At 39.5% G+C, this 25,492-nt stretch overlaps 2 protein-coding genes across 2 annotated transcripts; both read right to left on the bottom strand.

The window, feature by feature from the left end:
• Positions 1–106: 106 nt before the first annotated feature.
• LOC137278211 (beta-porphyranase A-like) lies at positions 107–10,362 on the bottom strand. The gene is made up of 3 exons (XM_067810425.1): positions 10,042–10,362; positions 1,843–1,987; positions 107–1,588 (listed from the first exon to the last, which is right to left on the bottom strand). The coding sequence occupies exons 1-3, from the start codon at positions 10,273–10,275 to the stop codon at positions 123–125; spliced, it is 1,845 nt and encodes a 614-aa protein (XP_067666526.1). The 5' UTR covers positions 10,276–10,362; the 3' UTR covers positions 107–122.
• A 4,967-nt stretch (positions 10,363–15,329) lies between these two features.
• LOC137278203 (beta-porphyranase A-like) lies at positions 15,330–18,812 on the bottom strand. The gene is made up of 3 exons (XM_067810413.1): positions 18,558–18,812; positions 17,004–17,148; positions 15,330–16,813 (listed from the first exon to the last, which is right to left on the bottom strand). The coding sequence occupies exons 1-3, from the start codon at positions 18,789–18,791 to the stop codon at positions 15,348–15,350; spliced, it is 1,845 nt and encodes a 614-aa protein (XP_067666514.1). The 5' UTR covers positions 18,792–18,812; the 3' UTR covers positions 15,330–15,347.
• Between the last annotated feature and the right edge of the window lie 6,680 nt (positions 18,813–25,492).

The following is a 25,492-nucleotide window of genomic DNA, read 5'->3' as shown; positions in this document are numbered from 1 at the left end:
TCACACAGTCCGAGAATTCGATGACACATAATTTAGTCAGGATCTGCATCCCCTAGCACCTTCTCACCAATTTGTAGCATATCATATGTGAAACGAATCAACACAATGAAGAGAGATTTGTTTTACTGAAGTTTTCCTGCAACAAGTGCAACGGATGTCACGCTCCCACCGTCTCCATCAAAGGTCATGGTCACGGTGTTGGATGTTTTTACCAGTGATTCAGGTACCATGAACTGCCACACGTTCCATGTTGTTGTCCTCTTTTTTGCATTCTTCATGGAATCAAACAACATGTAGCTAGAAGGCAACGTCTGACCATTGAACAAAACTGTCTTAGGTTTTGTAATGTCTCTCATACCACGACTAATTCCCACTCTAAGATAAGCCTCATGGTAGCCAGAACTCGGTACACTGATGGTTGTCTTCGCACGTCCGTTGCTAATTGGTATGAGCATATTCTTACCATAGTATGTGTTCTGATTATCTGTGTGTAATCTGTTAAAGGTGTAGTTGGTCTGAAACTTGTAGAAGCATGTTGACGATCCAGGTAGACCAATGGTGCCATTAAGCTTAGACATGTCGAAAGGGTAATTGGGATGAACAGCAGGCTTACCATTTTCGAACAGAATACATGTTTGTTCACCTGTGGAGGGGCTAAGCCAGTTATTTGCAAAGTCCAATTTTACATTCTCAAATTCATCGCCAAAGTTGTGGAGAAGAACTACCATCTCTTCTGTGTGGGGGTTTGCAAGGGCAAGCGGTGAAACTATTTTCTCCTTCCCATCGTGTTCACTTGAAACCCGGAGAAACTTTTGATCGTCAATAAAGTTTTTCCAGAACAGGAAGAATTTGGTCGGTTCAAGGTACTGACCATCAGTTGTAAATAAGGAGTTCCTGAGGGAGGTATGACCAGGGTATTGCTCGTTTGCAAGGAGATATATTGTAGCTCTGTCCATAAATTCCCTCAGGTTAAGGAAAGAAAACATGAATCCGTTCGCCTGATAAAGTGTCTCAAAGTCAATCAGTTGATTTTCAAAATCGTACGCCACACCCAGTGAAAGTAAGCCTACTCCGAATTCAGTGTTAACTAATTGAACACCTTTTCCTTTCTTGATATGAGAATAGTTCTCCACCATGTCAAGAGAAGCAAACAAACGATCTTCGTTGATACCATAATATGATTTACTAGACGTATTGAACATATGGTTGTAGGAATGGAAAGAGAAAAAGTCCAAGTGATCAAGAGACATGTCCATAAAGTTAGCAGTTCTGTTCCAGAAGCTGAAATTATTTTCATCTGCTAGTCGTAATGCTGTGCTCGTGTAGGATGGTCCAGCAACTTTCATTCCAAATCTTGATTTGAGTTTGTCGGCGACAGCCCTGTGGTAATCTATATTCGTTTGTGGATCAATATACTTTTCATCCCAGTCTGGTTCATTGATGACTTCAAATATGTAAGGAAGGCGTCCAGCTGTGAAGTCTTTACAAGCCTGAACCATTAGTGACACAAACTCAGATGCCGAGTCAACATTATTTGGGAATCCACCATTATGCTGGGACTTATCTATCCAACTGGGCCAGGCCAGACCTGAAAGGATGCAATATATAATACAAATGAAATTTTCAGTCCAGCATGTTTATCGGGTGTTCTGTTCTGAAACGCAAATGGGTTTACTTGTATTAAGTAGTGCTGACATTTATAACTGGGGGTACCAGAGATCAAAGTGGGACTCCCAGTAGCAACCAATGAAATAAATTTGAATGTTCTCAAATCAACTTTGAACTTTGAAATATGTGTAGCGCCATTTCTAAACGTATAGAATGATAAAAGATGCGTCAAACCTTTCATTTCCCACACCATATTTGTGGTGTGAGGCCCGTAGTTGTGTAATTGTCGTAGGTATGTTAGAAATGTCCTTCTCTGGAGAGAATGGTCCTGGAGATGGGTAGGGTCCGGGTAACCATGGTGACTTGGGCTTTCAGTCCACTGATTTAAATATATGAACATGGTAGTAAATTGATTGGTTGTCTCTACGAAGAATCACAAGATAAACAGTTACGTTTGTACAGCATCACTTGACTCCGATCAGGATGGGCCATGGGTGGCTAAGATAGGATTTACTCTTAGGATCAGCTGTACCACAGCAGCACAAAATATGCAGCTCACAAATAATCATGTCCGATTTCACATTGACAAAAGATTCCTTTATTTTACGTTTTCAGTGGAAGAAAGTTATTTTTCACAAGTACTTTGTTACAGTGGAATGTACTACTAGACATTCAACAATCTATCTGGCAGGCCTATACACCTGTAGATAGCCTAAACATGAAAGCAACACGCAACAAGGTCGATGAACTTCAAAGATTGTTTTAGAACCAACGCAAGACTGCATGCGATGTGACATCGTTTCGTCGCACAGGAATATTATGCAGATACGTTCTACAATTTCCAAATGGTTAACAGGTAGTCACAAAATGAACATGCCTGCAGGCAACTACAAGAGATACTTCACCCTGCCCTACCTTCAACAACGAGGTAGCTACTCACTATCACAGGTGAAAACAACACTCTGCCGGAAGTATTGAGAACCCACAGGCAGGCTATGGAAACTTCCACATCATTCGACCAGTCATGAATAAATGCGGTTTAACGAGGCAACTATCAGGCTATTACTATATAAGGCTAGCCTAACTATTATGCAGGCTCATTCTACGTTTTCAAATGTAAAGGTCAGTGATCAAAAACTACAATATGCTCTAACTGGCGCTAGGCAGTACACTAATTATTATGCAGGCCAACTCTAAGTTTTCAAAGGCTAAAGATCAGTCATATAAAACTTCAATATGCTCTGATTGACACTTGGCAGTCGTACTTCCCCCAACTCAGCAACACTAGAGAAGGTACTCATTAATTTAACGACTGTTCCATTTCCAGGGTGTATGTTTCCCCAAGTGTCCTATATATATTCCACTAGGTACCCTGTTTGACTGACGTGTGTGTTGTTTACAGGCTTATGACTTACTGACCCCGTAGTAGTTTGGTCCTTTTGCTTAAATATGACCGAAGCGGACGTCAGAGAAAACAACCTATAGTCGCCAGTCCAGATTCACTTCGTCAGTAAATCTGTTCTATAATACTATAATTGCCTCCTCATGCCTACACGCAATAAGGATAACACCTTTCATCATATATGTACAGAAAGATCTGAAAGTAACCTATCTAACTTCATGATACGATATTACCAACTCCTACGTCCAAAAGAGATATTTAATTATAAAGTAGTTATTTTTCACTACTTCCGTAGTGGCACCCGTGGCGAGCCACCTCCTCGTGGTGGGTGCTGGGTAATGCTAAGAGCTCGCCGACACCCCCGTAGTGGACCCGGGGGGATATTTGGTCCACCAACCCGTTTGCCGTGGGTTGCGTCCCTGTGTCGGCGGAGGAGGGGATCCTGGTGGTTGAGGGCAATAGGGACCTGTAACCGTGTTCCTGTTGCTCAATACACCACTTTGGCCCTGACTTCGCCTAGACGGGTGGTCGAATGGGCCCGGTTCGACCAATCGGCTGGTCATGCCAAGCCCTGTGCATGAAGTACTTTTTATATTTATCAATGCACACATGTCATTTGGAATTGTTGTAACTTTGGACTTGGTTTTTTTTATCTAGAACATTTTTGATTTTGAAATATGTTGTTCTGTAATTTGCCTAGAGTCCTATGCCAGAAGGCGGTGGCTCATGGGCCAATCTGGTGGATTTATTAATCTTTTAATTCTTCTGCTGGAGTATATCATCCGGGTATCCTTGGTGCTGCAAGCTGGAGGCCCGCTTGTTTTTAGCATTGTCCTTGTGATACTCCGTGGTGGGTGGGGAGCTCGGATGATGAACCAAAATAAACTAACCATGGCTTATGAAAATCCAACAAAAAAACCAAAACGTCCACTTGATATTGACCCTGTTGATAGTGACCATAGACCGTCTGCATCGATTGAGTATTGGCCGCGTTTCATCGTGATTGAGACTCCAGACAAGACACCGTTGAAGTTGAACCCCTTTGCTGTATCCAAGGGTATTCAGGGTATTGCAGGGGACGTGAAGAATATAAGACGCTTACGTTCAGGTGGCCTACTAGTAGAGTGCGGGAAAAAGCAACAAGCAACTAATTTGCTTAACATCAAATCATTCGTGGGCATTCCGGTCACGGTCTCTGCACACAAAACCTTAAACTCCAGCAAAGGTATCGTTAGAGATCGCGACCGATTGTTTGATGATATGTCGGAACTTGATATAGGATCGGAAATGAAGGATCAAGGTGTACTCTACGTCAAGCGCTTTTCAACTCGCAGAAACAACGAAACCATCAAAACGAACACGTATCTGTTTACCTTTTCATGTCCTAATGCTCCCAAATCAGTGAGGGCAGGCTACTGTAATATTCCAGTTGATACCTACATCCCCAACCCGTTAAGATGTTTTAAATGTCAGAAATATGGACACGGTGTGAATACTTGCACATTGTCTGTTGTGTGTGCTCACTGTGGTGAGAAGACACACACAACAGAAGATTGTGACAGTGATTATAAAAAATGCACCAATTGCTCAGGCGACCATTCTTCATTTTCTAAACAGTGTCCAATTTGGAAAGAACAAATGGAGATCAATAAAATAAAATTCACACACAATATCTCTTTTTCTGAGGCCAAAAAACTGGTAAAGAGATCTGATCTTCCAGAAAGTTATGCTACAAAAGCAAAAACATCATCGGGTTCTAGCTCTAAAACAACATCAACCACAGGCTGCCAAACTACCTTGACTTGGGTAAACTGTGATTCTCCACAGCCTTTGTACCCTGCTATATCATCACAGACTGAGGAATCACTTCCTAGTACCTCAAAGTCGTCTTCTGATCACAAATCATCATCATCTCAGTCACATTCAAAGTCTCAATCAACAGCTGATACTCCACAAACGGTGAAAAGTAAACCGAAGCCAAAGCCTGATGCTTCAAAACAACAAAGTGGCAGACCTCCTAAAGGGTCACAAAATAAAGTTCAATTGTTTAATAAGTATGGGTCTCTTGAAGACATGGACGTTTCTGAAAACGTCCATTCTAGGGCACATAGCTTGTCGCCCTCCAAAAGAGTGCGGGGTAGATCCCCAATAAATCCCCCCAAAAGATAGTTTATCCCAATAATATTGTACAGTGGAACTGCAGAGGATTAAGGACTAATGTACATGAATTACAGCTATTAGTCCAAGATTTCACACCTTCAGCGATATGTCTCCAAGAGACATATTTAAAACAAACAGATATATTTGACCTTCGTCATTTTAATGCATATCATTCTTTTTCACCTCCAGGTGATAGGGCCACTGGCGGATCATCCATTCTAGTCAGACAAAACGTTATTCAAAGCCCTGTTCCACTTAATACTAATATGCAGGCTGTTGCTGTGAGAATTACTTTACATGTAGCGTTTACACTATGCTCTCTCTATATTTCACCGTCTTCGGTGTTTACCAAAACTGATCTTCAAGCTCTATATGACCAACTCCCGAAGCCTTGTATTATAATGGGAGATTTAAATGGACACAACCCACTTTGGGGTAGTGTAACTACAAACACTAAAGGTAAATTGTTGGAGGACTTTTGTTCTGACAATGATTTATGTATTTATAATGATGGTTCCAACACATATTTACACCCTGGGACAGGGACCTATTCTGCTCTTGACTTGTCATTGACAAATTCAGAACTATTAAATGAATTTGAATGGTCAGTCCACGATGACCTCTGTGGAAGTGACCATTTTCCTACTCTATTAAAAACCGTAGCTCCATCCGATGTTCCTCCATCATCACGACGAAATTTTAAAAAGGCTAACTGGGCTTTGTATGAAACACTGTGTGCTGAAAAACTTAAACCTGAACGTTTTATTGACGTTCCTGATGCTATTAAATGCTTTTCTGGTGAACTGAATTCCATAGCTGATGAGTGTATACCAAACTCCTCTGTAGTTCCACACATAAGAAAACCATGGTTCAACGTTGACTGCAAACAAGCTAGGAAGGCAAGGAAAAAAGCAGAACATTATTTCCGTCGCCATCCTATGGTGCATAATTTCAATAAATTTAAGATTTTAAATGCTAAAGCGCGGCGTACTTTTAAACAGAACAAACGCCAATCTTGGCAACATTATGTATCCAAAATAAATTCTCGGACACCCATGTCCAAGGTGTGGAACATGGTCCAGAAAATAAAAGGTAAAGGTACTAAATCTACTGTCCATCATCTTAAACATGGAGATCAATTACTTACTGATAAATCAGATATTGCGAATAAACTGGGCGAAACTCTTGCTAAACATTCTTCCTCTTCTAATTATATACCTAAATTTCAGCAATATCAAAAACAACAAGAAATGAAAACTATTAATTTCAATTCTGATAATGGGGAAGATTATAATGAAACATTTTCTATTCATGAACTCCATACTGCTCTTGATCAAGCTCATGATACTGCTACTGGAGCTGATAACATACATTATCAACTCCTGAAGCACTTACCAGAATCCTGTTTAGAGACGCTCTTATCAATATTTGATGATATTTGGACATCCGGGAAATTTCCTTCTTCATGGCGTGATGCCATAGTAGTACCAATACCTAAACCTGGACGTGATCATACTGATCCATCCAATTATCGTCCGATTTCATTAACTAGCTGTGTTTGCAAGACCATGGAACGCATGATAAATAATCGACTTGTTTGGTACTTGGAAACTAATAATCTTATCACAGATATACAATGTGGTTTCCGGAAAAACAGAAGTACTGTCGATCACTTAGTGCGTTTAGAATCATTTGTGAAAAACGCACTGATTAATAAACAACATGCTGTGTCTATCTTTTTTGATCTTGAGAAGGCATATGACACAACCTGGAAATATGGCATACTGAGAGATTTACATGATTTCGGTTTGCGAGGTCGTTTGCCTGAATTCATTGCTAAATTTTTAAATAACAGGCAATTTCAAGTCCGTGTGGGTTCTACCCTGTCTGATCATTATAATCAGGATCAGGGTGTTCCACAAGGCAGTATTTTGTCTGTCACTCTTTTTAGCGTCAAGATCAACAGTTTATCTAAAGTTTTAAGCGATTTAATAGATGGATATTTATTTGTGGATGATTTTAATATTTCTTGCCGCGGTAAGAACATGTATACTATTGAACGGCAACTGCAGCTGTGTTTAAACAAAATTGATAAATGGTGTCTTGAAAACGGCTTTAAATTTTCTAAATCAAAAACTAATTGTATACACTTCTGTCGTAAATACAAACCCCATAAAGAACCAGAACTATTTCTCAGTGGTACCCCAATCAAAGTCGTCAAGGAGGCCAAGTTCTTGGGACTTATTTTCGACTCACATTTGACCTTTTTGCCGCATATTAAATCCCTTAAAGCCAAATGCCTGAAGGCACTCGATTTATTAAAGGTAGTTTCAAATTCAAAATGGGGAGGGGATCAATCTACCCTTCTCCACTTATATAGATCACTGATCCGATCTAAACTTGATTACGGCTCCATCGTCTATGGTGGCGCTTGTCAAAGCAACCTAAAACTACTTGATCCTGTGCACCACCAAGGCCTAAGACTTTGTCTTGGTTCTTTTAGAACCTCTCCTATCGACAGTATATATGTCGAAGCTGATGAGCCTTCTCTCAACTTACGTCGTATCAAACTATCTTTACAATACATTACAAAATTAGCTTCTAATGAGTCTAACCCCGCATTTAATTGTGTTTTTAATCCTCCCTATGAAGATTTGTATAACAAAAAGTCTTCCCTTCTTCCGCCTCTTGGGGTCAGAATTAAGCCATTTCTTGCTGCTTCTAGCATTGAGCTGGACCATATAGCTCCTTCCCGTCTTCTTTCTTCTCCTCCTTGGCAGTTGGTTAGGCCACAAGTTGACCTAACATTAACATCACTTAAAAAATCAGAAACGAATGAATTACAGTATAAACAAGAATATAATCAACTGAAACATAAATATAGCAATTATAAATCGTTATTTACAGATGGGTCCAAGGACGGTGGCGCTGTGGCTTGTGCCACTGTCATTGGATCCAGAACAATATCTTCTCGATTACCAGATAACAGTTCTATTTTTACAGCAGAAGCTAACGCCATACTAACAGCTCTTAAATATATTCAAAGACACCCTAAACGTAAACAATATATAATCTATTCAGACTCTCTTTCTTGCCTTCAGGCTATTAAAAATATATCTTGTAAACATCCACTTTTAATAGAAATTATTGAATTGTATAATACTCTTGCCACTGGCCAATACGACATCGTCTTTTGTTGGTTACCCAGCCACGTAGGTATTTCCGGTAACGCAATGGCCGATCTTGCTGCCAAGGCAGCACTCAACAAATCTGTGACACCACTTCTTATTCCATACTCTGATTATAAAGCTAGCATTAGAACTTACATCCGTGATCTGATGCAGAAGAAGTGGGACACCCAAGTAGGTATCAATAAATTACATGAAATAAAACCGTATATTGGTTACACTTACTTGGGTTGTCAGTCCAGATTTGAAGAAGTTATTTTAAGACGATGTCGTATTGGCCATACTAGATATACTCATGTGCACCTTTTAAAAGGTGAGGATCCTCCGTTTTGTATCCCTTGTGATGAGAGAACCACGGTGAAGCATATCCTGCTTGACTGTGTTGAATTCTCCATCACAAGGGATAAGTATTTTACAGTTAAAACAATGAAGGATCTTTTTACTAGCGTTAATTCATATTTAATTATTGGTTTTTTAAAAGAGATTGATTTTTTGGTGGAATTTTGAATGTTATGTTGTGTAAATAGATGTATTTTAATTATTGGAAGTTTGGATTAGTAACTTGAATTGTTGGTGGCTGTACCCTCGAAGGGGGTTGAAGTATTGTAAAATTATTGTCCTCCTGAGAGGGTACGTAAGTCCAAAAGCATTTACAGTAAATTTAAACTTTCCACTGTTCTTAATCGTAGTATATGTGTATTTTTAATTTTTGGCTAGATGTGACTAAATTGCTGACAGCTGAAGGGATGTTGTAAATCCAACTAGGGTCCATGCAGGCAGCAAAGGTACCGTAAGTCCCCATGGCCCCTAGTATGGTGATCTACCTTCAGTTGTTGGCAATCTGTAGCCTGATTTTATGTTGTATTGTCCGAATAGTGATATTAGTTTTAACATTCCACACTAGTTTTAATCCCAGTTGTGATATTCTAGTTGTTTTACTGTCCGTCGTTGACAGGTTTTTATAGTATCCATATATTTCATTTCAGTATTTAACGTTCTCGTCACGATATGGCTGAGATATTGCCGATGTGACGTTAAATATTAACTCACTCACTCACTTCCGTAGTAACGGACAGAGAAAACGCTAAACTCGCAGTGTATCGAAAACGCACTTAACACTAACAATAATGTAACGATACCATGAAAAGTGGGCTACAAACTGACATAACCTAAAGGTGGGTGCAAGCACGGTGCAATACTACGGTCGAAACACAATTTGCCGAGCGCTCTAATCACTGGTATCAACGGCCGCCACTTTCAATGCAAATGTAGCTACACCGTTACATACTTATTGAGATACTGCCCTTAACTCCTTTCCAAGGAATCATCTGCACTGCGACATCTGAGCTGAGAGTCATGGCGGCCAGACTCATTCAGACGTGGTTTTCACAAAACATTATTGCTGGCATTTACAAGAGAATCATCGGCTATTGTATGTATATATGAACATTAAACTGGTATAGGCGCATATGAATTATGAGCAAAACCTGCACCATGAAAATATATAAACATCAGCTCATACATTCCAACTGTCTCACGGTGACTTTGAAAATTTAAGACAGGAATGTCAATAATGAGGAAAGACAATATTCTGAGTCAGTAGGCATACAAGTGGCATGTATAAAATCATATCACAAGAAGTCCAAACATCTTTCATTGAAAATGGCATTACGTCATACGTACACTTGCAAAAAGGTCTTTCCTCAGGTCTCTGTTTACCCAACGCCCAGGAACAGCTCCGATAGCTTTCATATTTGGAACAAGGTAGTATTGGGTGAGTCCATTAACGTTGTTCCATCGTTCAACTTCATAACTGACACGTCCACCTTGGGAGAGCCACTCGTTGTAGATGGTGACGGTTGTGTCAGACAAGGCCGCACCACACAGCAATAAGGAGCACAGAAGCAGCGACAACATTCTGCAGTGAAAGTATTATCCTATCACCAGTTTGGGCTTTTAACTGTTACCTGAAAACTGCATGTGACAGTCGCAGGTGTAGCATTCCTCAAGTAATCTTATAAACATATTTCAGATAAGAGTAGACAGGTACAGGTTTCACAGACTCATCTTTCCATCCTCTCTGTTCGTTTTCAGTTCGTGTTACAATATCTAAACGTATACCACTGCACAGCAGCATCGCTTAGAAGAATTTGTGTTTATAAGTTACATCATCAGTAAAGATAGGCATGTACATAACACATATGTCCAGTTATGGAGAGCATGCTTTGCCCTTACACCGTTGATCGTGTCAACGCGGGGGCCTGTAGTCAACGCGTAGTATGTGATTGACGTGATTACATACATGCAATACTTTGACGAAATGATGAATACGTTGATGAAGACGAAGGCATAGTTTAGTAAATCAAACTTCTTTAGTTGGTTTCACAAGACATGACAAACAAGTATACATGAATGAGGTGAGCGGACTTCCAGCTCAACCTCAGGGCCTTTCCTGCGAGCGGCATAATCCTGCTCACGGTCATCCCTACAAAGACAATCGGAATGCCGGTCTCCACACTCACATCTCACGTCTCACCTCTCACGTACAGTATAGATGTGAGCATACATATATATAGTTTTAACGACAATAGACAGGCAAAGATTCAACAATGGACAGATAGAGAAGCTAATAGCACTTCCTTCTACAGCTGATGTGATGACAGACTCAGCCAAGGGGGATAACCAATAAAGGCCATAAATGTCATATACAGTAATTAATGGAAGTGACAAAGAGGAACAAGGTAGCTGACAAAACAATGTACTCTGCGGTAGTGATAAAGATCAAGACTGCAGATTGAATAATAATAACTAATATCATATAGCCTGGTCACATAGGTTTTGGTCAGCAGAAGTATTTGGACATGGCTGTCCTGAAGTAGACACTATAACAACTTCCCCCTGTTCCGGAAAGCTTGGACCCCAAGCTTAAATAAATTGAGTTCAAACTGATAGGAGTGAAGCTTTGTAAATACCAACACTGCGAATCAGTACATAATCACTGTAAAGTGATTCTTGACGTCGTTGACATCCCGTGCAGCAAATATATCTATGCATCGACGGTAAGAGGGTGATCATCTTGTCACTTTAACACCAGAAAAATAATCATAGGATCATTGCAATGTACATTTCACATTCGGGTATTGGCTACTTAGGACAGTTTCAAGAAACATTTCAAAGTCTGAGCAGGATATTCAAATCTGGGGTCAGGCTTTGTGGTGAGGCTCAGTACCAAATAATGATAATAATTAGCGTCATAAAAGTATGCATTAAACATCTCAGCAAATATTTCACATTAAGAAATTTGAAACCAGGAGTCTAACTTTACCGCGCGACTCAGACGGTACTAGTGGGTACTGTTGCCCTTTGAAGTATGATGGGTGCTCTTCCCGTGTCTGTGTCGGAGTTTGCCCATATAGTGCGGGTGCTATGCCCAATAAAAAATAATACTCCTACAATGGGGGCTATTCCTGTGTCGTTGACAGAGTTTGCCCATATATTGTGGGTGCTATGCCCAATAAAGAAGTATTAATAACAACCCTACTCTGACTTCAAAATTCTAAATGCTGAATATTGCTTTGCTGTTAATGCCTTAATATTGACACATGATAAAAATGTGGTTATGGGTATCTGGAGAAAAGAATATTCCTACTCTGACTTCATTCCGTATCTATATAAGTAATCAATGTTCACATGCTCGAAATACAATATGGTATAGACATAAGAAGGTAGTAATGTACTGGTCTATGATCAAACATACCTGGTTAAACTTATCAACAATAACACATTGTATATCCTGCACTCAGTTCATTTACCTACACACAGATAAGTAAGTCCTAATGATCTGTCTTGTACACAATGTTCATGTTGAAGATGTCCATAAGGTGGCTTCTGGATGAATACACGATCTCCATGTGAGAGACGCACCTACTTTCTTGGTCTGTCATATCTTGCTGTTCCATCCTTAACTTGTGGGTTGTCCATTAGGCGGTTGCTGTATGATGCTCCATTCAAGATTGCATTGTTGAGGGACCATGTTCGCTTGCAATCTCTTCGTTTTGACGTAGAACTTGGGGAATCATCCTTGATACATGATGTTAATGGTAGGCACATAGAGAGGTTTCAAGATCGGGAGTAAGCTAAAAAGTTACTCTACCCGGATTCTCCACCAGTTGTCAACGCGGGGGCCTGTAGTCAACGCGTAGTATGTGATTGACGTGATTACATACATGCAATACTTTGACGAAATGATGAATACGTTGATGAAAACGAAGGCATAGTTTAGTTAATCAAACTTCTTTAGTTGGTTTCACAAGACATGACAAACAAGTATACATGAATGAGGTGAGCGGACTTCCAGCTCAACCTCAGGGCCTTTCCTGCGAACGGCATAATCCTGCTCACGGTCGTCACTACAAAGACAATCGGAATGCCGGTCTCCACACTCACATCTCACGTCTCACCTCTCACGTATAGTATAGATGTGAGCATAGATATATATAGTTTTTACGACAATAGACAGGCAAAGATTCAACAATGGACAGATAGAGAAGCTAATAGCACTTCCTTCTACAGCTGAAGTGATGACAGACACAGCCAAGGGGGATGACCAATAAAGGCCATAAATGTCATATACAGTAATTAATGGAAGTGACAAAGAGGAACAAGGTAGCTGACAAAACAATGTACTCTGCGGTAGTGATAAAGATCAAGATTGCAGATATTAATAATAACTAAATATCATATAGCCTGGTCACATAGTTTTTGGTCAGCAGAAATATTTGGACATGGCTGTCCTGAAGTAGACACTATAACAATCGTATTGTGAACTGTGTACTAGTCTATGCTATATACACATATCAAACATGTTTGAAATGAAAACATAACACAGACAAACAACCACACTATACATCGGACTACAACTATGCCCTTATGGAACTTTACCATACAATCTCTTGTAATGTAAGTGAATAATGCCAATAATGTACGCGAAACTATAACATCTCACCCGAGGTAGGCCTCTAGAGTTGCTGCCTCCAAAACATTCAACCTCCGTTCCTAATGTTTGACAAACCAATTAAATAATGTGTATGGAAAAATGACTTGATCGTTTGAAAGCATATACGTAAGATATTACTAGATGGATTCCAGAAAGGATTTTGCGCGAGTAAACACATGTAACCTCTACATTACCCAGTACGAAAAAGATATCCTGTCATTTTAAAGAGATGACATTTTGATATACTGTACATATTTTAGCATTTAAGAGAACCATTGTTGATTGTTCACATATTTATAGTGATCTGTGGAGTGAGTAAAGATTTATAGGCACATGACCATATGAATTCATAATAAACGGAGTCTCATTATAGAAAAACAACAAAAAAAAAAAAAAAAAAAAAAAAGTACAAAAAACAAAGAAATCATTCAAGTCTCACACACAAACACACACACACACACAGACACACAGAGATATATATATATATATATTCAGCTGCTCAAAGGAGCTTTGTTTTCATCATGGATGTCCATTACAATGGCACGTCGTATTTTCAGCCTCAAATTCCCGCGGATCATACCACTCTTGCTGCCTGTTAGTCGCATCGCGTTAATGTATCTTTCCCATCCTTACGAGGTACCTATGCACAGTTGGGTGGACTGGGACACACACTGACAGTACTTCCAAGTTAACTGCACGTCGGTGCACGCGCAATTATGATATAATATGATATGATATAGGGCATTGCGTGTTTGCACGTATTCATGTAGCCACAATCTGGTCATAAACCAAAGGATTCGAGGGTTCTTTTAAGTGCACAGTGTTGTGTACTGCACATTAGGGGTTGTGACAACACGGAAAGCGTCTGCGCACAAACTTGAGTACCAGGTTTTTGACACCTATCACAGGTAATCTCTATTTCCGCACCCCCAAAGTCGCTGGACTACTTGGCTGGCGCCTTAGACAGATTTCTCTCACCGCGCCCTTGGAGCTGTACCTTAATAGGGGTTGGAGTAATACCAAATCGCCAATACCTTACGGTATGATGTTAATCCAGCTAGGGTCTATGCTGGTAGCAAATATACTGGAAATTCCCATTGCCCAGCCACGTTGATCTGTCTTCAGTTACTGGTGACCTATAGCCCGTTCTATATTGCAGTGTTCTATTCAGTTATTCTCTATAACGGCTAGTTTTTTAATCAATCTGTGTTTTACTGCCCATCGACTACAGGTTTTATGTAAGATGTATTTATGTTAGATACAGAAATTGCTTTCGTTTCTATATGGCTGATTTATTGCCAGTTTGACGATAAAAAATATTCAGTCACACACTATCCAACGTTTAAGACAACAACTGGATCAAATTCAGATAATTGCTAAAGTGTCAGAAGAATGTAACCACCTTAATAGACATTGCTTTGACAGTGAGTGTCAAACTATTTTCCCTGTGACTCTTTTATGTCCGCTATGTACCTTTTTCCTCCTGCCTTCTTGATAAACATGATGCAGCTATGCATGTGAAAATAGATATGATTATTAACAATGATATGCTGTCATTCTTTCTTGGAGCAGATATACACAGCGTAACAAATAACTCTAATGCATGGGAATACATGATACCACCATCACTTCGTATGGACTCGGGCATACGGACATTCATTCATTCATTCATTTATTCATTCATTCATTCCACAATGACAGGCAGAATATAGACAATGAACATGGTGAAAAACATCACAATATTGTGCAATTAGTTACCATCTGAGATCAACCTTGGTAACTGTGGTAGACAGAAGACTTATGTAACGCCTCTCTACATACTTGTATCACATATGAATAACAGATGATCGTTGTTGGTAAATTGTGTCTGAATAATGAGCAATATGATGACACATAAACCAAGTCATGACCTGCATCCTTGAACACCGTGTCACTAACATGCTGCATATCAAACTGAATCAACACAAACAGAGTATTCTTCTGACGCATTTATTCACTGGAGTTTTCCTGCAACAAGTGCAACAGATGTCACGCTCCCACCGTCTCCATCAAAGGCCATGGTCACGGTGTTGGTTGTTTTTACCAGTGATTCAGGTACCATGAACTCCCACACGTTCCATGTTGTTGTCCTCTTTAGTGAAGTCTTCATCGCATCAAACAACATGTAACTTGAAGACAACGTCTGACCATTGAACCCAATTGTCTTAGGTTTTGTATTGTCTGCGATGCCTCGACTAATTCCAACTCTAAGACGAGCCTCATGGTAACCAGAACTCGGTACACTTATGACTGTCTGCACATGTCCATTGCTGATGGGGATGAGCATGTCTTTTCCATAGTATGTGTTCTGATTAATTGTAGGTGTTCCGTCAAACCTATAGTTGGTTTGAAACTTGTAGAAGCATGTTGACGATCCATTCAGACCAACGGTGTCATTAACCCTAGATATGTCGAAATGGTAATCTGCATGAACAGCTGGCTTACCCTTTTCGAACACAATACATGTCGCTTCGCCAGAAGAAGGGTTGATCCAGTTATTTGGAAAGTCCAGTTTTACATTCTGAAATTCACTGCCAAAGTTATGGAGAAGAATTACCATTTCACTGGACTGAGGATTTGCTAGTGCAAGTGGTGAAACTATTTTCTCCTGTCCATCGTATTGACTGGAGACTCGGAGAAATTGTTGATCATAAATGAAATTTTTCCAAAACAGGAAGAATTTGGTCGCATTAAGCGGATGACCATCTTTTGTGAATAAGGAGTTCCGAAGGGACGTATGACCAGGGTATTGTTCATTTGCGAGGAGATACACCGTAGCTCTGTCCATAAACTCTCTCAGGTTAAGGAAAGAAAACATGAATCCGTTTGCTTGATATATTGTCTCAAAATCAATCAGTCCATTTTCGAAATCGGGCGCAATGCCCATGCTAAGCAAGCCGACTCCAAATTCAGTGTTAACTAATTGAACACTTTTTCCTTTCTTGATATGAGAATAGTTCTCCACCATGTCAAGAGAAGCAAACAAACGATCTTCATTGATGCCATAGTAGGATTCGCTTGATGTATTGAAAATATGGTTGTAGGAATGGAAAGAGAAAAAGTCCAAGTGATCAAGAGACATGTCCATAAAGTTGGAAATTTTCTTCCAGAGGCTGAAATTGTTTTCATCTGCTAGTCGTAAGACCATACTGGTGAAGGATGGTCCAGCAACTTTCATTCCAAATCTTGATTTCAGTTTGTCAGCGACAGCCCTGTGGTAGTTTATATTTGTTTGTGGATCAATGTACTTTTCATCCCAATCAGGTTCATTAATGACTTCAAATATGTATGGAAGGCGTCCTGATGTGTACTTCTTGCAGCTCTGAACCATTAATGACACAAACTCTGATGCAGCGTCAACATTGTTTGGGAACTTATCTTGATGCTGAGACTTATCTATCCAGCTGGGCCAGGAGAGACCTGTAAAAGAGACCGGCATATTATATTACATAAACCCACTGTAAGAGTTATCCCATTTGCAATCCTTTGAAGACTGGGGTTTTAACAACTTGCATTAATTATATATGCAAAACCTTTATTGTCACTGTATGGCTGAAACAGTGTGAAAGTTAACTTTTTACACACTATCTGACTCTTTGAGAGGACAAACCTTTCATCTCCCAAACCATATTGGCGATGTCATTCCCATAGCCTTGCAGTTGTTTTAGATACGTTAGAAATGTCCGTCTCTGGAGTGATTTGTCTTGGAGATAGGTGGGGTCCGGATAACCATGGTGACTAGGACTTTGGGGCCACTGAACAAAACAATATAAAATTGAACGAACAGTTTTCCCGGTGAATAATCATATAAACATTTATGTTTGTTATGACATCCATCTAAATTAGATTTCAACCATTGATCATGAAGGACAATAATTTCCACAAAATATGAGAAAGTAACATTTTGATAATACAGTTGTAAATCTTCTTTCGGGAAGAAGAACAGTATTGTTGTAAATTTAGCTATCTTGTGCCACGAGTTGCCTCGGGCACGTTTATACTTGAGGTCAGCTAAGTACCTCAAAGGCTTTTAGAAGGTGGACGATCATATGTAAATGACACGATTCATGAATAACGACTTCTTTTTGTTTGTTCTTGCGAAGATTCAGAGACAATTTCTGCTTCTTCTCGGGGTTGAATTTTAAATGTTCTTAGAAATGAAAATATTTCTCCATGTATAATCATATATTCAGATGTTTTTTCTAGCCACCATCCATATGAACTTTCTACTGACACAATTGATCATGGAGGTCAGACTAGTTGAAACGAGGACGTCGTTGGAACTTCCAATAGAATTCGTTAGTTTGCCCATTTGCAGACGATCTTGCTTTCCTTACATTGTACTCCACGAAATACCTAGAAAAAGAGATTTTAGGAAGTCCGCGATTGTGAGCAGATGAAGACCAATCAGTATCGAAGGGGGATCGGTTGGTTAGTTGATTGTATTCAGCAATATTCCAGCTATATTGTCAGGGTTTGTAAATAATCGATTCTGGACTAGGCAATCTAGTGATCAACAGCATGAGCGTAGTGGGATACGATAACGTGTCAGCTAAGTCAGGGAGTTTGACTACCCGATCCCGTTAGTCGCCTTTTACGACAAGCATGGGTTACAGAAGACGTCACGGGTCATCTTCTGCCTTACAGAGCGGCACTCATAATTCTGCTGGGACCAGAATTTACAAATGCCTGCAGCAATGGGACACTTTACATGATTCATTCTAAACCAATAAATACATAACTGAACTATGAGCATCTGTGAAAACCAGGACATAATATACTACCCGTCAAAAGGTCAGACAAACAAGTGTAAATTTTTTTGCCACTAACTTCAGGCATCTGTTAACTAAATTTTATAAATATTCCTGATAGTTTAAAGGTATTGTTTACACATGAAGTTATGTATTTTAAAACAAATTGCTCACGAAAGGATAATTGCCATGAGTTAAATAAATGATGATAAGACATAGTGACTGCTTTAAGCGACTCTAATTAGTTGCTGAGTAGTAGAGAACCCACACTGTCATGTACATCCTATTTAAGCCGGGCACAAATGACGACTCCTTAAATATACAGATTCAATAGGCAAACAAGGGCAGTAATCCTAACTCAAATCAATTACAAAAACAATTTTGCATGATACATGTTTGTACATTACACGTACGTTTACAAAGAGATTATCCCGGAGGTCTCTGTTTACCCACCGCCCAGGAACAGCTCCGACAGATTTCATACTTGGAATTAGATAGTATTGGGAGAGTCCATTAACGTTGTTCCATCTTTCAACTTCATAATTGACACGTCCACCCTGGGAGAGCCATTCGTTGTAGATGGTGACGGTTGTGTCGGAATAGGCCGATCCCCACAGCAACAACGCGTTCAGAACTTGTAGATACATTCTGATTCGAAGGTCTGGTCGCCGAGCGGTCTTTTAACCGATTGCTGTAATCTTTATGTGAAAGGAGCGTCTGAAATTCCTCGAATAATCAGGGTAACATATTTCAAACGCCAATAGACAATGTACAGTATTATAGACTCAACATAACATTCCTCACTGCACATATTACTATATTTAAACGCTGTCCAACACACAGACAGTACTATGGGGATGTACATCACTCACTGGCATTCACTTACATGAACTATTGAAAAAATATTCAAGATTACATAATGACATCTGATCAATTTGATCTTTCACAAGTACGTTGATATAGAATGCCAGACACACGAATCGATATTCATACATTATCCTCATCGTGATCGCTGGTGAATAAAAGTAGTATCATCAATGATCTGTCATCTGGTTCTGTATTTACATGTACATGAATTTGCATCAGGGAGAGAGCTTCAAATAAACTCTTCAGTACTTGTTGGGCAGTCAGTTCATGGCGTATATTTTCATGCATAAACTATGTTTAAGTCACACAGTCTTAAAATTCTGTGTTGTGTCAACAAATTATCACAAATTACTCAGGATATTTTTAAGTATGATGGGACTCGTGGAGATATCTGGGTAGATCAGGCCTTCAGCAACCCATGCTTGCCACAGAGGCGACTATGCTTGTCGTAAGGGGCGACTAACGGGATCTGGTGGTCAATCTCGCTTACATGTTGACGATTGCCGTCGGTTCCCTACTGCGCAGGTCGATGCTCATTACGTTGATCATTGGATTGTCTGGTCCAGAATTGATTATTCAGAGATCGCCTCCATAACGCCGGAATAATACGGCGTAAAACTAAACTCAGTCACTCACTGTAAATATGACAATCATGTTCTGATGTAATGATGTACTGCGTCATGACACTGAACTGTGTAAGTTGATATATACATGTATGGGATCATGATCAAACCTGTTGGTAACAGAGAATTTTCACATCTGATACCTTTCTTGTGAAACTGAAATATAGGCTTCCAAATTGATACACTGAATATCGTATAATTAAAAGAAACGCATAAAACTAATCAGTGTCAACCTGGAGTTACACATGACACCAGCGAAACCATAATGTTATGCTTGTGACGGTTTCTTCCATGGGCTAATTTGGAGCTGTTGTGTACGAGATCGGTATGTGGGTATTTAGGATCGGTCCATCCTGTCATAGATAATGACTCTGCTACAGTCAAAACACATTCCTTCTTGTTATCTAAAAATATATACTTGACACAACCATGTGCTTTATGATAGCGACTGTCGTGTGTAAGGCTGCGCATTATTTCAGTGTATGTTATAGCTAACTGCAAATGAGTGAAACAACGAGGCGAGTTCAATGGATATAGAGCTCAATGTCTTTATGCTTAATATGAGGGATGTTTCGGCGTGACATAACGCCGTTATCTTTCAACTGATATAAGAGCAATACTGAGTGAGTGAGTTTAGTTTTACGCCGCACTCAGCAATATTCCAGTTGTGCGGAGTTATTTCTAAATAATCGAGTCTGGGTCAGACAATCCAATGATCAACAGCATGAGCATCGGTCTGCGCAAATGGGAACCGATGAAACGTGTCAACCAAGTCAGCGAGTCTGACCACCCGAACCGTTAGTTGCCTCTTCGACAAGCATAGTCGCCCTTTATGGCAAGCATGGGTTGCTGAAGCCTATTCTATCCCAAGGGTCGATGTACGATACTGCAGGCAAGAACATATAACGTATCTTTGGTGGTTATTCCAGCTGCATCAATGAGTTTTAGGTGTTGACGATTGTTCCCCAAGCAGTTTTAGACGCTGTATAGATCTACATGTCCCAGATGATATTAGAAACAGCGACGTTATGACACATGACACATGACACTTAACCTGTATAAATAGTGAGCTGACAGGAGCCCTTGAAACAGACTTTCAGTGTCCGAAAGAGGGAGCTGAACAAAGGTTAGTCCTGAGAAGTTCATGACTGGCCACAATATGAACGGATTAACTGTATTTGTGTTTTAGGTGATTGGTTTTGGTTTTTCTTATTTTATTAATGCATTACCAGTCATGTTTCTAGTATTAGTATTAGTACTAGTATTATATAGTCCGCTGTGTGGCCAAGTCGCAGTCTCGTTTCGTGGAGTGTTTTGAACATATTTGATTACTTACTGGCCACCATAATGACGGTGAAACATTGCTTACAGGGCCTTTAAACAACAAGCAAGAGCACATATCATTCTGCCCCATGTTCTCAGACGCGTATTCTCGAAAGCCCATATCACTGTGATACTATGGATGATAATGCCTGGGTAGTCATTAGACAGTTTCTTCATAATAGGCAATAGTCACTTTCTTTATAATAATCAATAGTCACAACGGACAATTTCTCTGAAATAGTCAATAGTCACTTTCTTTATAATAGTCAGCAGGCAATTTCTCAGTAATAATCAATACGCTATGTGTTTATATTAGTCAGTAGGCTATGTGTTCATGATAATCGAAAGACGATTCGTTTAAAATAGGCAAAAAGCTATTTGTTTACGATAGGCAATAAGCTAATTACTTATATTCATCAATATGCGAGTTTTTAATGATAGTCAGTAGGCTGTTTGTTTACATTAGTCAACAGGCTACTTGTTTATGATAGTAAATTGGCGAATTCTTCATAATAGTCAATCGGCTATTTGTGTAATATATAATAGTACATATGCGATTTGTTAATGATAGTCAATAGGCTATTTGTTTATGATATGATTGCCAGTAGGAGATGTGTTTATAAAAAGGCAGTAGGCCATTTGTTCATAAAGTCATTAGGCTACTTGTTTAGGAGAGTCAATGGGCGATTTGTCTATAATTGGCAATAGTCTAACTGATTACGATAGTGAATAGGCTATTTGTAATAGGTTACAGGACACGTAGCTGATTCTTGATTTGCCGTAGATGGTAATGATCTGAAACGATTCATGGAGTCAACGTCGTTTACTTATTGGCGTGTAAAAGTAGTGTATGCACAAAGGCTTGCTGGGTATCAGATGTTGTTTATCTGATCACGAGGGTGGAGCTGATTGATAGCCATGTGCATACACGGTACGCCCAGGTTATCTGAAAACCTTGGCAAGGCGTGAGAACTGCTGCACATTTTGTGTCATTATAAGTAACTCCACGTGCAACTCACATGCATTCAAGTATTAGGTAGCAGATTGTAGTAGATAACAGATAAACCTGGTACAATTTATATCTCAGTAAAGAAAATACTAAACACAATTTATGGACATGAACTTTGTTTACTTCGTGACGCGCGACGTTCCGACACATCTTATTGTACCATGGTCAAGCATGATCAAATGAACAGTTCTACCCTATAAACAGTTAACTGTAGAACGTAACGATATCCTTAATTCATTTTACTTAGCGCGATTATGTCGCGTAATTCCATGCCTTAAATCTAAAACAATATTACGCCCAACAGAGTTACTTTGATTTGGAGTTCGGATCTAGGTTTTGTCAAAACATATATTGTCACCTCAGACTCGGCTGCAGTGATCTTAATATAGACAGATATAATCGACACGAATCATAATTCGGACGTAATGACGTAAGAATAAATATCTATTTTTATATTCAAGGACATTAAAACAGTATTTTACGTTAATGAGTAAATCAATTAAGAGTAAAATCCTTATTACTAAAAGTAAAAGCTGAAAGTGAATATGTGTAAATATCTACAGTACTTTTTACTTTCTAGTTCTCGCGTTGTTGATTTAAGCATGCTATGTATCCAGCTTATGTAATCTCTGGATACTGCTGCGGCGTTAACATAACACGTAAAGCTAAACAACAACAACACCAACAACAACAACACCAACAATAAAACTGAAATGTCTCTCGGTCATCGGAGCATGACTTTTATTTGTTCGCGTAACAATTTTTAGTGTCATTTTAAAACAATAATTTTGACTTGGCCACGTCCCGATCATCCATTTGTCAAATATAAGAGTGTGTCTGTAAGAACGAGGGTGACTGAATCTATAACTCATTAACACGTGCCAAACTTCCCAAGATGTATTTCGGAGAGCACCGAAACAAAAAATGGTTACTCCCTCTTCACTGTTTTTTGCTATCAAACTTTAAAAATAAAGTCCTCCCGTCCGCGTCACTTTTGAAAAAAATGTGCCCGAGAAACATGAATCATTTTTTATGCGGCCTTATAGGCTTGCTCGCCAAGTCAGGCTTCTATTTCTTGGAAATATGTACACTCTTCTAAAAATGAAACTTGACATGTCGTCTTGGAGTTTACTTACTGATTGTATATAACTGATTAAAACATGACATGAATGCTCAATTACAGTAAAACCATCGCTTCACAAATTTCCAAAGCAATAATGGTATTGCCACAGGAGGGGTATGAAAGCCCCTTGGTCAGAGTAAAATGACTGTATCTGGTGTGACCAGCAGATTCACAGAAGATAGGAAATGACGAATGCTGTTTTGGCGAACGTTTTGATACCTTTTCTGAAGTGCTGTGTGAAGTTCTTGTATTGTCTGAGGTGGTGGATTGCGCTCACGCAAGCGTCGATCAACGATATCCCATAGATGTTTAAATGGGGGACAAATGGTGCGATCGATAAGGCTAATTAAGGTACCACCTGAACATTGCTTTCCTGGAGGAAGTCCTGTCAAACTCCTGCAACGTGAGACGTAGCGAATAGTCAAGCTCCAAAGTTCAACCACTGACATTGATAACGGGAACGACATGATGTTTGACTGGTCTTCTGGTAAAACGTCTGACTTCTCATAACCCCTTGCCAACTGTCAGGGAGGAGATTCGGTGCAGTCTCGTAAATTCGATTGCTGTCGATGATGCAGCCGTGGTGTTTGAACAAAAATATCTCACCCGGATGTAGCGATCCTTGATGGCGGTGACCTGGGTTTGTCATTAACACACCCAGTATTATTATATGGGGTCCGCAGGCTTGGGGTGGTCTTTGTGCATACGCTGAAGTGCCTTGTCACCTCATGCTACGATGTCCGTCCTTGCAAACGGCTGATGGGTTGTTTCGTTGAGCTTCTGCCAGTTTTTTCATGTAGTGGCTTAACAATGCATGAAGATGATGCACGTGCATTTTATGTGGGATGCGTTTTAGCGTTTGACTACAGACGTGCGTATAACGTTTGCAGTTTTGTTCAGCGTTTCGTTTTTAAAACTATTTCTCCACATGTGGGGATTCAGTATGAACTTGGTTGTGCCAAATAGTTTCTTAAAATTCATTTTCCCCATATCAGTTTTCGTCTTTTTTCAGAGCATTTCATAGCGATTCATAAACATGTGTTCCTATCGCATGATGGTAATCACAGGATTGTCAGGTGCAGTTTCGATTAGTTTAGAAACATTATACAGCTGCTGAAATAATGAATTGCTCACGATATAGTCACAATTAACTCTTTCAATACCAGTCAACCAGAGGCACATACCGACATGACATCGAGTTCCCAGAGGTCATAGGTGAAGCCTATGGTTATCAAGGGCAATAGCAGCTCTTAAATCATTATTACAACTACACATCATACACCATTTGAACGGCCTAATCCTTCTGTTTGTAAATATGAAAGTTATCTTTATCATATTATTTACATAATACTTAAATAAACTACTTTTAATGAAAATGCAGGCATACACGTTTATATGTCCAGGAAGGAAGCAGGAATTGGGGTGTTGTTTCATGCCATGCTGTCCATTTCCTCTTTTCTCTCTTATTTTCATTTTTAGACACTCATAAAATTATTATGAAAAAAGAGATTTCTGAAATAAGATATATGGTCATGTATTTCCCTATATCAGTAGCATTCCGCCTGGTAACGTGACACAACAGTGTGGAAACCTCCGTTTTCGAAGTTTCGTATGAATAACATGTGGGGCGATTCGTTTGATGGCAGGTATCGTTCGATAGCTCTCAACATCAACAATATCACTGTACCCTTGCCAAGAGTATGTCCATGGTTGTAAGATGTGATCTAATTGGATAAAGACTGTTTTGTAATGACGCTTTGTCGGCTCAGTCTGCAATAAGGATCGTGATTGGTCAAAATCAGACATGTGGCCCAAGTCAGTCAATCAGATAACAGAAATGTATGCTGTCCTCATAAACGAAAGCCTGAAGATTCAGACGAAAGTTTTGGGTAACATCAAGCTGTTCTGGACGTGTTACACATACACGCACCACCAATATGTATATTATGGAACTTGGAGGATGTATCATGTCTGGATATTATCCGTGACAAGAACGTTTTATGCATTAAACATCGTGTCCGAGCGTGTAGGTCGAAGCGACGAAAGCCGAATTACAGTACACGATCGCACATTAAAGATCAAAATGGTAACTTATAATGTTCATTTGACAACTTTTATAAGTACTGTTGTTGATTTAATTCATCAGTTTATTTATGTCCTCTAAACATTGTTAAATTGCACACTGAGAACTCTGATGTGGACCCGTTGCCGAAGCATGTGTGCGAGAATGTTTTTCAATAACACCGCAAAAATAGCTGATAATTCTAATCCTGTCGATTATATATGACCACTTGAAACGTACTAAGTGTTGTAATGTGCCTCTAGGATCTGTATCTCTAATTCCATCACCGTCTCGTTGCATTTCATTCCTGATGCGGGAATGGAATCAAAACAATACAAATA

Source organism: Haliotis asinina, chromosome 1, assembly GCF_037392515.1.
Source record: "Haliotis asinina isolate JCU_RB_2024 chromosome 1, JCU_Hal_asi_v2, whole genome shotgun sequence".
Taxonomy (NCBI): domain Eukaryota; kingdom Metazoa; phylum Mollusca; class Gastropoda; order Lepetellida; family Haliotidae; genus Haliotis; species Haliotis asinina.
This window is presented reverse-complemented; position numbering and strand designations above follow the sequence as displayed.

What these genes read in the sequence shown, in the direction of transcription:
- LOC137278203 (XM_067810413.1), bottom strand. Translation starts at nt 18,791, where the DNA reads ATGTATCTACAAGTTCTGAACGCGTTGTTGCTGTGGGGATCGGCCTAT. An exon ending in GGGATAATCTCTTTGTAAAC is followed by an intron (nt 17,149 to 18,557) that starts GTACGTGTAATG and finishes TGTTTTGTTCAG; the next exon opens with TGGCCCCAAAGTCCTAGTCA. An exon ending in TATGGTTTGGGAGATGAAAG is followed by an intron (nt 16,814 to 17,003) that starts GTTTGTCCTCTC and finishes TCTCTTTTACAG; the next exon opens with GTCTCTCCTGGCCCAGCTGG.
- LOC137278211 (XM_067810425.1), bottom strand. Translation starts at nt 10,275, where the DNA reads ATGTTGTCGCTGCTTCTGTGCTCCTTATTGCTGTGTGGTGCGGCCTTG. An exon ending in GGAAAGACCTTTTTGCAAGT is followed by an intron (nt 1,988 to 10,041) that starts GTACGTATGACG and finishes TATTTAAATCAG; the next exon opens with TGGACTGAAAGCCCAAGTCA. An exon ending in TATGGTGTGGGAAATGAAAG is followed by an intron (nt 1,589 to 1,842) that starts GTTTGACGCATC and finishes GCATCCTTTCAG; the next exon opens with GTCTGGCCTGGCCCAGTTGG.